This window comes from Ranitomeya variabilis, chromosome 2, assembly GCF_051348905.1.
Source record: "Ranitomeya variabilis isolate aRanVar5 chromosome 2, aRanVar5.hap1, whole genome shotgun sequence".
In the NCBI taxonomy this organism is placed as follows: Eukaryota; Metazoa; Chordata; class Amphibia; order Anura; family Dendrobatidae; genus Ranitomeya; species Ranitomeya variabilis.
Window position 1 is genome coordinate 886,608,489 of NC_135233.1, and position 14,517 is coordinate 886,623,005.

The window sequence follows — 14,517 nt, forward strand, 5'->3', positions numbered from 1 at the left end:
AGGCTGATCCAACTTCAGTGGAAATGCCTCCTGACAAGTCAAAATTATGCTCAGTAGTGTGTGTGGCCTCCACGTGCCTCTGTGACCTTCCTACAATGCCTGGACATGCTCCTGATGAGGAGCTGGATGGTATCATGAGGGATTTCCTCCCAGACCTGGACCAAAGCATCCGCCAACTCCTGCACAGTCTGTGGTGCAACATGACGTTGGTGGATGGAGCGAGACATGATGTCCCAGATGTGCTCAAGCGGATTCAGGTCTGGGGAATGGGCAGGCCAGTCCATAGCTTCAATGCCTTCATCTTGCGGGAACTGCTGACACACTCCAGCCACATTAGGTCTGGCATTGTCCTGCATTAGGAGGAACCCAGGGCCAACCGCACCAGCATATTGCCTCACAAGGGGTCTGAGGATCTCATCTCGGTGCCTAATGGCAGTTAGGCTGCCTCTGGCGAGCACATGGAGGGCTGTGCGGCCCTCCAAAGAAATGCCACCCCACACCATTACTGACCCACTGCCAAATCCGTCATACTGAAGGATGCTGCACGCAGAAGATTGCTCTCCACAGCATCTCCAGACTCTGTCATGTCTGTCACATATGTTTAGTGTGAACCTGCTTTCATCTGTGAAGAGCACAGGGTGCCAGTGGCGAATTTGCCAATCCTGGTGTTTTGTGGTAAATTCCAAGTGTCCTGCACGGTGTTGGGCTGTGAGCACAACCTTTTGATGTCGGGCACTCAGACCATCCTCATGGAGTCAGTTTCTAACCATTTGTGCAGACACATGCACATTTGTGGCCTGCTGGAGGTCATTTTGCAGGGCTCTGGCAGTGCTCCTCCTGTTCCTCCTTGCACAAAGGCGGAGGTAGCGGTCCTGCTGCTGGGTTGTTGCCCTCCTACAGCCCCCTCCACCTCCTGGTGTACTGGCCTGTCTCCTGGTAGTGCCTCCATCCTCTGGACACTACGCTGACAGACACAGCAAACCTTCTTGCCACAGCTCGCATTGATGAGCAATCCTGGATGAGCAGCACTACCTGAGCCACTTGTGTGGGTTGTAGAGTGTGTCTCATGCTACCACGAGTGTGAAAGCACAACCAACATTCAAAAGTGACCAAAACATCAGCCAGAAAGCATTGGTACTGAGATGTGGTCTGTGGTCCCCACCTGCAGAACCACTCCTTTATTGAGGGTGTCTTGATAATTGCCAATAATTTCCATCTGTTGTCTATTCCATTTGCTCAACAGCATGTGAAATTGATTGTCAATCAGTGTTGCTTCCTAAGTGGATAGTTTGATTTCACAGAAGTTTGATTTACTTGGAGTTATATTCTGTTGTTTAAGTGTTACCTTTTTTTTTGAGCAGTGTATTTAACAAAAACTAAGACTAGAGAAGCAGTGTGTGAAGAATTACAAATTTGCCTCCAGCAATTAAGAGGGTAAGCATCAGTTAGGAGCTGTTAATCAAGTGTCCTTGATTAATTGCTCATCAGTAAGTGTGATCACCTATATAAAAGCAGAAGTTTGGGCAGTTTGCTGGTCTGGAGCATCCAGGTGTATGTTAACACAACGCCAAGGATGAAACAAATCATCAATAATCTCATAGAAGAATTATCCCTTATTGATAGATCTTTAATCTTACATTGTGCTTTGGTTTGTCACAGGCTAACCAGTGGTGTGAAGATGGAATCTACCTCCTAGCCTCTCAAGCTGTGGATAAATGTCAGTCTCAGGATGGCGCGGAGTCGGCTCTACGAGACATCGAGAAATTTATTGGTAGTTCAAAAGTCCACCAGCTGTCCAATCCTACTGATTTTTATCACAAGTATGAAGTTATCCTCACTGCTGAAATAAAGGTAAGAAGACCTTCTAATATTAGGTATGTTATTGTGTACATCATGCTATCCTGAAAAATAAAACACTAGATTTCTAAGCCAGTTACATGGCTCGAATTTTATTAATTACCCCTGACATGTAATTTTACACACAAAAGGTAAAAAATATGAAATACCTTGCAATTAGCCAGACTATGGTGTCCTGTTTGTCACACAAAGAAGGACAAAGACTAAGGTTATGTTTGGTTGACTACCCATATTTTCCTTACTTAAGAAGGTAGGCGTAAAACACATACTAAACAATCTTTAGCTATATAGACCAATTTACAACTGCTGTATATTAGTAATCTTGTGTAAATCTGTATAGCCTTTGGTATTAGGCTTACCACTGCTCTCACCATACCACTGAGACAGCTATCTTGGAAGCAAGTCGAAAGGAACTCATGAGCAGATGAGGCAGTAAAATGGAGGGCACCAGGTTGGGTGACTATACATGAGAAATATACAGTTACTTTTAAGTCCCAGAATGAAGGGACACTTCAGTATATATTTAATATATATATATATATTACTGTGTGACATAGTCATCCTCAGTGACATTCTTCTATGACTGTTGTCCCAGCATATCTAGTCTTTCCTTGTAGAGGTCTATCTTGTCTTCTTATAGCCAGTCACTGGACTCAGTAGTTTGGGGTTGACATAACTGCTGAGCCCAGTGTCTGATTTCAGCAATCAAGTTGTCTGTAGTCATGACATTACAACTGCAGCTTGACAACAAGGACTGGGGGCTGCAGCAGGGAGGCAGCACTTGATCGCAGAAAGATGAGAAGAATGCTAAAATCATATTTAACCATAATAATCGTACAAGGAGAAAAAAACCATAGACCTTTCTCTTCATGTCACCAATGCCACGTGTGTTCCTTTTTGTGTGAAAGGGAGCAAGCTGCTGCCAATTTGCTGGTGAAGGTTTCTATATTTTCTAAGAGCAAAATAATTGGTCATCCTGCCAGTTGCTTTCTGGGGAAAATTGGGGGCCCTCATACCTATCTAATGATCAGCTGGGCCCATTTAAATTGGTTTGGTTGACATTAATCTAAAGTGTACGGACAGTTTTTACCTGTCATTAGATGATTAATGAGATACGGTCATATAAAATCTTACTTGTTCACTATATGTAATTACATACATCAATAAGATCTTCAAAACCTGTTAATTGTATGTATAAGATTCTTCCTGCAGGCAGGTGTCAGTAAAATATAAAACGGCAGCTTGTGGGAACGTGGTCCTAAATTGATATTTGCATTAGGCTGCGTTCTCACTTTGCTGCCAATAGCGATTGTGGCAAAAACCGCACCATTTTGCTGCATTTTACTGCTGCAAAAAAATGAATCTCTACTGCTTTGTGCTCTTAAAACCTAGCTCTGTACCCACGCCAGCTGCATTAATAGATCAGTTATTGGGAAATTATCAGAAAGTCAAATAAAAGCCTGCACTGGGCGAGTACGGTATCCAGATTTCATACTGATCAGAGTACTAATTATATGCAGATAAAAGAACGTTAGACAGCAATGTGGACATTTTATATTTATATGTATATACTTTCTTGAATTAGATCACTCGATGACCAAGAACGTAGGTGCAGCATATTTATCAATAGGTGACCCACCTGAATGGAGAGGGAGAAACAGCATTTGGTCATACATGAAGAAATCCTTAAGGAGTGTACAACCAGAAAGTGCTACGATGGTAGCATGGCATCCTCCTGAGGCGGGCAAATGTCAATGCAATTGTGATGCAAAATCTTGCAGCAATTGGCCATGGCGATGGGTGGAAGTGGGCCAAATGTGGTCTGATGCACCCCAAAAGATACTTCTGGAGCTATCTGAATAGATTAGTATGGAGAAGGAAGGTTGCCGCAAATTTCTTGGACACCCCTTTTCAATAGGCAGTGAAATTACTCACATTGTTGAAGGAGTTTTCCTTTTTTCATCACTGGCACAGGAACAGTTCAGCATAGAAGCTCAGGTCCCAGAACTGGGTATGCCAACATAGGGTTTAGCAGCTGGTTTTAATAACATAGGGTATGCTAGCTAAGGCTGCTTTCACACCAGTGTCGGTACGGGGCCGTCGCGCTGCGTCGGCCCGACGTACCGACACATACTGTGAAAAAAATGCCTGACGTGGGCAGCGGAAGCAGTCTTACGACGCTTCCGCTGCCCAATTGTAAGGTCCGGGGAGGATGGAGTGGAGTTTCGGCCGCGTATGCGCGGTCGAAAATGGCAGACACGACGTGCAAAAAAATGTAACGTTTTTTGTGCCGACGGTCCGCCATAACACGACGCAACCGTCATACAACGGTTGCGACTTGTGACAATGTGTCGCTAATAAAAGTTGCGGGCAACTTTGCAGGATGCGTTTTTTCTCCAGAACGACGCATTGCGAAGTACAGCCAACAACGCTAGTGTGAAAGTAGCCTAAGCCCGCTACATGACTGTATGTCGCACTGGGTTCAGGGGTACAGTAACAAGAAATATATGCTGCACATGTTGAAGAGGCAAGGGGCATGAGATTTGGACTGGATCAAAGTTTGCACTGGGGCCCAAAGGACTCTAGTTGCTATGAAGGTCTTATATGTTATATGCAGCATGAACAGTGAACTGAATTAGAACTGGAATCAAGGCAAACAGACCCCACTCTTATGGTATATAATATGCCAACTTATTAATATGTTGTTGATGGTAAGGTACAAACCAAAGGAAATTTTTTTAAAAAAGTGCGGTAAGTGTTTGTGAAGCAGCAGGGGTTATGACCTTGATAATGTGCAAAGTAGGGTGACATACATTTCTTACAGTTTGATATTGTATATCCAAATGCCTGGTACTTTACGTTTCATTTATTCATGACTTCCAGGCTAGTGTTCAGAAAGTACTACAGAAGCTGGCTGATGTTCAGGAAATGTTTGAGAAGAGGCAAGCAAGCCTGAAGAAGCTGGCAGCCAAACAGACAAGGCCTGTCCAGCCTGTAGCTCCACATCCAGAGTCATCTCCTAAAAGGGTATCTCCGAAAACAGCTCGGCCAACATCTCTGGGTAAGATTTTAAGGCTTGTGTGTGCTTTTCTAGTGTCAGGGAAAACATCTGTAAATAGGTGAAAGTAATGAGCACAAGATCCAGTGTAGCGCACGGTCACAGCTAGCTAGAGGAGAATTCAGCCAAAACTAATTTTGAGGATTGGGTGTAGGCAGAGATGATCCTATAATTAAGAAAAAAATGATTTTGCTGTTTCCCCTTGTTTTCTATTCTTTAGTGGAAAAATTCTATGACAATAAGGCCATCAGTAATGGTCTGTGACATGCGACTTAAGTCAATTGCTAAGTTGAAAAGGCTCTGTCCCTCTCTAATGTACCTAAAGGAGTTGTACCATGAATAACATCTGATTCAGTCAACTAAAGAATGTAATTCTTAACACATTTTGTATTGACACTTTTAACCCCTTTACCCACGAGGGTGGTTTGCACGTTATATGACCGGGCCAATTTTTACAATTCTGACCACTGTCCCTTTATGAGGTAATAACTCTGGAATGCTTCAATGTAAATCCCACCACAAGTGACACCATTTTGGAAACTAGAGCCCCAAAGAGCTTATCTAGATGTGTGGAGAGCATTCTGAACCCCCAAGTGCTTCCCAGAAGTTTATAACAAAGAGCTGTTAAAATAAAAAAAAATCATGTTTTTTCCACAAAAATGATCTTTTCGGACCCAATTTTTATTTTACCAAGGGTAGCAGGAAAAACTGGACCCCAAAAGTTATTTTGCAATTTCTCTTGAGTACGCTGATACCCCTTATATAGAGGAATTCTACTTTTGTGACATAGTGCAAAGCTCGGAAGGGAAGAGGCTTTTGCTGGAATGGTTTGAGGGTGCCATGTCACATTAGCAGAGCCCCAGAGGTGCCAGAACAACAGAACCCCCCATATAGGAACTGATTTTACATACTACACTCTCCAATTAATTAATCTAGGGGTGCAGTGCTCATATTAACGCTACTTGTGCCTCACAGAATTTTATACCACTAAAATGTTGTTTTAGCTCCACGGTTTCAATTTTTCTAAAGGCTAATAGGAATTTTTTTTTACAACAAACTGAGATCCATTTTTTCCTGACTGCTCCAATAGCCTACATGTAATCGAGAAATATTTATCAGGCACAGTGCAAAGCTCAGAAGGCAAGGAACGCCAGATTTTACTGTTGTGGATTGCAGGTGCCATGAACCACTGGGAGAGCCCATGAGGTGCCAGAACAGCAGAACACCCCATAAGTGACCCCATTTTACGAACTATACCTCTCAATAAATTCATCTAGGGGTGCAGTGATCATAGTGACACCATGGGTGTGACACAGAATGTTATACCATTAAGCAGTTTAGACAAAATAACTAAATTTTTATCACCAAAATTTTGTTTTAGCCCCAGATTTTACATTTTCACACAAGAAGTGGGTAAAAACAGCACCAAAATTTGTCCCACAATTTTTACAGAACGTGGCAATATCCCATATGTGGCTGTACAGTACTACTTAGCCATACGGAGAGACTCGGGAGGTATGAAGCTCTATTTGCCTATTCAAGTGAATGGGTCTGTGCACATGTCAGTGTGTTTCCATGGAATGCTGGCATCGGTCGCCGGGGAAGAAGCGTTACAGTAAGCGCTGTTCCCTGGCGCCAAGTCCTGAACCTGGCTCTCATCATTCTCCTCTGCTCTGCTGGCGATCGAGGGAAGAATGATGAGAGTTACATTTAAGTGAGGTTGTCATTATGATTTAAAAAGAGAAAACACAGTAGTTTGACAATAAATGGCTTCACCCAACCACTAAGCATGAGTGGAGAAAAAGTTTTGGTGTTATCATTCATACTCTCTGAAAAAAGGCCTAGAAAGCAAAAATTCTGCCGGGGTATGTAAACTTTTGAGCAGAACTGTATATAGTAATCTTCAATTCTCACGCTGGCCACTAGTGCTATTTTACACTGATTCTTCCTGTCCTTTCAGGAAGATTTGTCACCACGGCTCCTTATCATCATAGGCAAGATTACAATTGCTGGTAACTCCTCCATACACAGTTGGTAACACAGGATCAACTATTCACAATAAACAATGTCATGCCTAACCTTTCTCCTCTCCCTTCACAATGCCCTTTCCACCCACTCAATACAAAAATGTTGGTGTCCGGGTCTCACCATTGTGTCTATGTACATTTGTTGTTTCCTGATGCAAAAGGTCGATGTAGTCTAAAGAGCTTCTCTTTAAACACTATTTAATTTTCTGATGATCACTTCCCTTTAACAATGCAAGCTATGGAGCGGCCTCAACATGTGTGCCCTGCCTTAACACACATTTTCCACACCTACCTTCCCAATTATTATCAATTATTATTCTACGAGTGTTATCTATATTCCATCAAGCAGGAAAACAATACATTTAGAATTGTATACATGACTACATTATACGTAAATACTTGTCTGTAATTGCTGGTAAGCTGTTAACAGCACTTGTATTGGCGATTGTCAATTATCAGCTTGTAAAAATGGGCCTTTATGTGATTGATTTTTAGCATGCTCAAGTTTAGCCTTAATCTTTTTATCTAGGGAAATACCAAGAAATACCTCCAGTGAAGCCACTTGCAAGTAGGAGCAATCATCAATTCGGGAGAAATCCTTCCCATCTACAGAATGATTCCTTCTGTATCAATATTTGTCTGGAACTGAATACTTAAATGTCCTAATATTATTGTGAACTGCTTATAAGAGGTGTGAGTTTATTGTAGCAGTGACTGACAGCTTGATTTACTTGGCAGCTTATTCTTATCTGGAGTTAGATAAGACACATCTCAAGGTGAAACATGAAAGAAACCTCCCAGGCATAGCATAGTATATATAGTCAATATCATCAGGGACACAATATCATAAACAATGATCAACAGTGTAAATCATCGAGTTATTTTACTCTGCAAATACCAAGCTACCAGCAATAATAAAGTTATGTCTATTATTCTTTCCCAGTTTGAATAGGGCTTATTGGGGGTCAGATAACATTATACTACATTGTTTATCTTCTGACTACAATCTGCCCAAACCCACCATTTACAAATGTCCAAGTGTGTTCTGTTGAGTAAATACTGGACTATCTCAAATATCTATATATATAAGAGGCATCGTGATTACTCGCTAATCCCGCCCCCTGCACAGTAGCTCCGCCCCCACCACATCACTACACATAATCCTGCCCCCACCCCATTACCACACACAATCCGACCACATCACCACACACAATCCCGCCCCCCAACACATCACCACACATAATCCCGCCCCCCAACACATCACCACACAATCCCGCCCCCCAATACATCACCACACAATCCCGCCCCCCCAACACATCACACAATCCCGCCCCCAACACATCACCACACATAATCCCGCCCCCACACCCCATTACCACACATAATCCCACCCCCCACCGCATTACCACACATAATCCCGCCCCCACCACATTACCACACATAATCCCACCCCCCAACACATTACCACACATAATCTCGCCCCCCCACCACATCACCACACATAATCCCGCCCCCACCCCATTACCACACACAATCCCGCCCCACCACATCACACATAATCTCGCCCCCACCACATTACTACAGACAATCCCGCCCCCCCACCACATCACCACACATAATCCCCCCACCCCACCACATTACTACACATAATCCCGCCCCCATCACATTACCACACATAATCCCGCCCCTCACATTACCACAGATAATCCTGCCCCCCCACCACATTACCACACATAATCCCGCCCCCCACCACATTACTACAGACAATCCCGCCCCCCCAACATATCACCACACATAATTCCCCCCCACCCCATTACCACACATAATCCCGCCCCCCCACCACATTACCACACATAATCCCACCCCCCACCACATTACTACAGATAATCCCGCCCCCCGCCACATTACTACACATAATCCCGCCCCTCACATTACCACAGATAATCCCGTCCCCCCACCACATTACCACACATAATCCCGCCCCCCATCACATTACCACACATAATCCCGCCCCCCACCACATTACCACACATAATGCCGCCCAACACCACATTACCACACATAATCTCGCCCCCCACCACATTACCACACATAATCTCACCCCCACCACATTACCACACATAATCCCGCCCCCACCACATTACCACACATAATCTCGCCCCCCCACCACATTACCACACATAATCTCACCCCCACCACATTACCACACATAATCCCGCCCCCCACCACATTACCACACATAATCTCACCCCCACCACATTACCACACATAATCTCGCCCCCCCACCACATTACCACACATAATCTCGCCCCCCCACCACATTACCACACATAATCTCACCCCCACCACATTACCACACATAATCCCGCCCCCCACCACATTACCACACATAATCCCGCCCCCCACCACATTACCACACATAATCCTGCCCCCCACCACATTACCACACATAATCCCGCCCCACACATCACCACACATAATCCCGCCCTGACCACATCACCACACATAATGCCGCCCTCCACATTACCACACATAATCCCGCCCTCCACATTACCACACACAATCCCGCCCCCACATTACCACACATAATCCCGCCTCCCCACCACATCACCACACTATTATTATTAACTTCATTTTAAGTTAATTTACAACCTGCGCTAATGAATGTTGTCATTATTTACTTTACTTTAATCACCAGCAGCGTTAATTAGATAGCAATGAGCGTGCTGAGCGTTAGCTGGCTGGAAACATCTAGTATTATTATATGCTGTACCAAGGAGCAGTAGCCAGGGTCCTGGGTAGTTTAGAAGGTGGGACCCCAGGTACCTGATGTATCCCGGGATATGTCACATGATCCCCTTTGATAGATCATGTAAGTAATACACAGGTGCTCTGGGGCACATCCGCATACGTAAAACGTCAGAGACAGCTTTTTTCCCTTATTTATAGCACTATATTTAACATAGGGCTATACAAAATAGAGCAAGGGTGGCAGATTAATTTTCCCAAGGGGACACATGAGAGACCGTGACTATTGTGGAGGCCAAACCAATAAACCAATAGGCTGAAATTAATTTTGCTCAATATTAATATAATATAAACAAATCATTAATAATTGTGTGACTTAATATTGAGCAGATTTAAGTATGTCGACGTCCCGCTATATACAGTATGACTCGCCGCATAGCGCCCTCAATCAACAATCAAAGCAATCAACCTACGGGGCTTTTATACATGTAAACCATAAAAAGAAAACTTAAAACATTCTATCTTTATTTAGTTAGTTTAAAAACCATATAAGGGGAGATAGGGGCTAGTTTTGCCATTCACACTACCTGACAGCGTAGGTTGGCGCCCTAAGTTGAAATCATATGGTGCCCCTGTTCTACACAGTATGAGTCTGCATATAGCCTCCGATATACAGTATAAGCCCTTAAATAGCCTCGTATATGCAGTTTGAGTCCACACATAACTCCCTATATGCGGTATGTGCCCACATATAGTCCCTTGTTTATACATAGTATGAGCCCCTATATAGTCTACTATATGCAGTATGAGCAAGTACAAAGCCTCCTATAGTATTAGCCATCATATAGCCTTCTATTTACAGTATGAGCCATTATATAGCCTCCTATATGCAGTATGTGCCCCTTTATAGGCTCCTATATATACAGATAACCACAAAAAGAAGGTGTACTAGTCCAAAGTACGTATAAATATAAATTTTATTGAAATGCAAACATGTATACAAAAGGCTAAAATTGACGAAGGGTGAAAACCGGCCCTTGGATAGCACATAAGAGGGGGACCCAGCAAATCACATAAACCAGACAGAGGAGTATATAGATGCACACTAGTCCATAAGAACCCCCTGCTCACACTTATATTTATATATGTAGACACAAAGTGACCCAACAATGGGGAAACAAGTAGCAGTGGTAAAAAATAACAGAGGACCAGTGGCATACCTGATGATAGTATTAGCTGGATATGTGATACAGCATCCCCCACCTCCCGACGCGCGTTTCGGTTAAACCTTCCTCAAGAGAGGCATGTCCATAATGCAGAAACCCCATCCTTTTATGTCCGCTGTTTCCGGAAATCCATCCGCCATTCGAACCGCCCACCACGTTGGTACACATGGGCCCATGTGACCAGACGCGGGGAGACGGCAGGGAATAGCAGAGGAATAGCAAATCGCATACTGCGCATGGCCGGAAGTGTAGTCGCGGCCATCTTGGAACAGGTATAGTATGCCCACATCGCAGATATATGTTCCATGTAGATAAAATTACATTTACACAGGTGGCCGCACCTCAAAAACAATAAAGCAATAAAGCATAAAGTTGCCATTATATATATATATATATATATATATATATATATCTCAACAAGGGAAGACGGCTATCTAATTAGAACAGAAAAGTGCGACGTATAATGCCATATGCATAGAGTCATATATATAGAAAAGTACAGCACACAAAAAAGAGAGCAATATAGGCATATATTAAACAATATTATGACCGGTATACATAACACAAATAGAACAAAAATATATCATAAATATACAAATAACCGTAATAGGGACACAATGGCACATTGCCATATAAAGGTTACTGACTAACATATCACATATCAGCCATAAACGACAGTTGTTGAAGAAATATATGACTAATGCTGATACATGATGTCGACGTAATCTATTCAGATGGGGAATAACGGCCACATGCTTGAAACTGCAAATAATAAAGGAAAAATTAGAAACAAAGATTAAAACCATGGTAAAAACAGGTGCAACCAAGTGCACTATTCTGGTGCACAGCAGCCAGCAGACATCAATTTAAAGAAAGGGAGCAAAGGAGAGTCCCTCATTTAACCCAAACGGATGAATAGTATTAAGTTGCCAAATCCATCTGGTCTCCAGTCTACCCAATCTTTTTGTAAGGCCACCCCCCCTGATGTTGATTTTAAGGGCATCAATCCCTTTAACTTTCAGGGAGGTACCATCACAGTTATGAAACTCCTTAAAGTGGCGGGGTAGGGTCTTAAGTGTGGATGTATCCGTGTGGGTGCGTGCCGCCTCAATGCCCAGTACGTGTTCTCTTATGCGGACCTTTAGTTGGCGCGTTGTTAGTCCAACATAAATTAATCCACACGGGCATGTGGCATGATATACCACATACCTCGTGGTACAAGTAATCCGCTGTCTAATTTTGAATTGTTTGGTGTTATCAAAGTTAGAGAATTCACTACATCGCATAACATTGGGGCAGGCGACACACCCCCCACACGGAAAACATCCAACACTCCTGGAGAATTTGTCAAGAAACGTAGCCACCCCGTCACTAGAGTAATGACTGGAGACCAGATGGTCCCTCAGATTTTTAGCACGCCGAAAAGCCAAAGATGGCCTCTCAGGGAGCAATTTGGCAATACTAGAGTCCACCCGTAAAATGGGCCAAGCCCTTTGGAGGATAGATCTAAGCCTATCCGAGTGTGAGCTAAAGGTAGTAACGAATCTTAGTATAGAGGGATTATCAGTGTTAGGCTGTGCTGTATTGCCAAATAAGAGATTCTGGCGAGTAGCATGTTTGGCACGATTGAAGGCCCGTTTGATAGACCGATTACTGTACCCGCGGGATCTAAACCGATCACTCAAATCCTCCGCCCGTAAGAGGAAATCCGCCTCTGATGAACATATCCGGCGTAAACGGAGAAATTGCCCCACAGGTACAGAATTGATCATGTGGCGTGGATGGCCAGAAGAGGCGTGTAAAAGTGTATTTGTGGAGGTTTCCTTTCTGTAAATGTCCGTCTGTAGGGTTCCGGAGGGATCTCTCCTTATTGTCACATCAAGAAAATCCAAAGACTCACCACTATATATGAATGTAAGATGGATATTGAGATCATTGTTGTTAAGGGTGTGAATCAACCGCTCAAGATCGACTGGAGTGCCCTGCCACATGAAGAAGATATCGTCAATGTACCGAGTCCAAAAGGGGACCCGGTCCATAGACCCCAATTCATCAGACAGGAAGAGTTCCCTCTCCCACAGCCCCAGAAAGAGACCGGCATAGGCAGGCGCAAATGCCGCCCCCATGGCGGTCCCCTGGAGCTGCAGGTAGAAGTTGCCCTTAAACACAAAGAAGTTGTGTGTGAGGGTAAACTCCAAGAGTTCCAGCAGGAGGTCCCTAAATCCAATAGATAAAGATGAAGTAGAAAGGAAAAAACGGACCGCAGATAGCCCATCCTTATGTTTGATGTTAGTATACAGGGATTCCACATCTGCTGAAACTAGTAGAGTGTCACCCTCAATTTGCAGTCCATCGATCCTGCGCAGAAGATCACCCGTATCCTTGAGAAAGGAGGGGAGGCCCGAGACAAGAGGTTTGAGGTGATAATCAATCCACTTGTTGATATTCTCCAAGAAGTTACCCCTACCCGAAATAATCGGTCTGCCTGGTGGAGAGGATGAGCTCTTGTGGATCTTCGGGAGGAGATAGAGGGTGGGAATAGTCGGTTCAGAAACCATCAGAGCGAGTCTAAGGTCACGGGTGATAACGTCACTCTCCAGCGCACGTTTCAAAATGATGTCTAGTTGACCCGAATATGCCGAGAGTGGATTATAGGTAAGCCTCCGGTAGCAAGTGCTGTTATTAAGCTGACGGAAAGCCTCCCTCTCGTACATATGTGCTATCCAAGGGCCGGTTTTCACCCTTCGTCAATTTTAGCCTTTTGTATACATGTTTGCATTTCAATAAAGTTTATATTTATACGTACTTTGGACTAGTACACCTTCTTTTTGTGGTTATCTAGATATCTTGGTGTGTCCTGCACATTGGTTCCATTTGGCTTCTATCTATGGCACTATGTTGCTTTATTGTGGTAGAAGCCATATATGCTTTCCGTGTCTTTATCCTATATATACAGTATGAGCCATTATATAGCCTTCTATATGCAGTATGAGCCCGCACATAGTTCCCTATATTCAGTATGTGGCCACATATAGCCTCCTATATATAGTATGAGCCCTCTCATCCCATACACATTAATACAAATAAAAAAAACACATACAGACATACTCACCTCGCTCCCATTCCCCTGGCGCTCTGCTCCGGTCTCCAAGGCTCCGCTTCTACTGGCCGGCGCGTACATGTTAGCGCAATGATGTCATCAGGCTGGTATGTCACAGCAGAGGTAACGGGAGCTTCCCTGGAGCTGCGCTGCCATTCTGCATCATCGGCCACGCCAAGAAAGCTCCCTACCAGGATACGTACAAATTGGCGGTGCACAAAACATAATGTGGGCAGTCTGGCGATGGCCTCCCCTGTGGCCTTGGGTGGAAGCCCAGATTGTCCTCCTAATAATCCACCTGTGTGCTGGACTAGGTCACAGTGATAGTATTGTCAAATGATGAAAATCAGCACAATTGATCCATACACTGGCCATGTGCCATTTAAAAATTGTGGATTTTATTTTTTTCTACTGTGGCCAAGGTCCTTTGCCCCCTTTTAAGGCCGCAGGGCCTAGGTGCAATTGTTACCACTCTACCCATTATAGCTACACTCCTGGTGT

The 14,517-nt window shown here is 43.9% G+C and overlaps 1 protein-coding gene across 5 annotated transcripts in view; it reads left to right on the top strand.

Moving 5' to 3' along the window:
* MCF2L2 (MCF.2 cell line derived transforming sequence-like 2) overlaps positions 1-14,517 on the top strand; it is a 508,511-nt gene that overhangs the window by 168,827 nt on the left and 325,167 nt on the right. For all 5 annotated transcript variants that reach the window (XM_077290424.1, XM_077290423.1, XM_077290425.1 and 2 more), the window contains exons 12-13: positions 1,660-1,851; positions 4,741-4,918. In XM_077290424.1, coding sequence (XP_077146539.1) covers positions 1,660-1,851; positions 4,741-4,918 — 370 coding nt within the window. The remainder of the gene's footprint in view (positions 1-1,659; positions 1,852-4,740; positions 4,919-14,517) is intronic.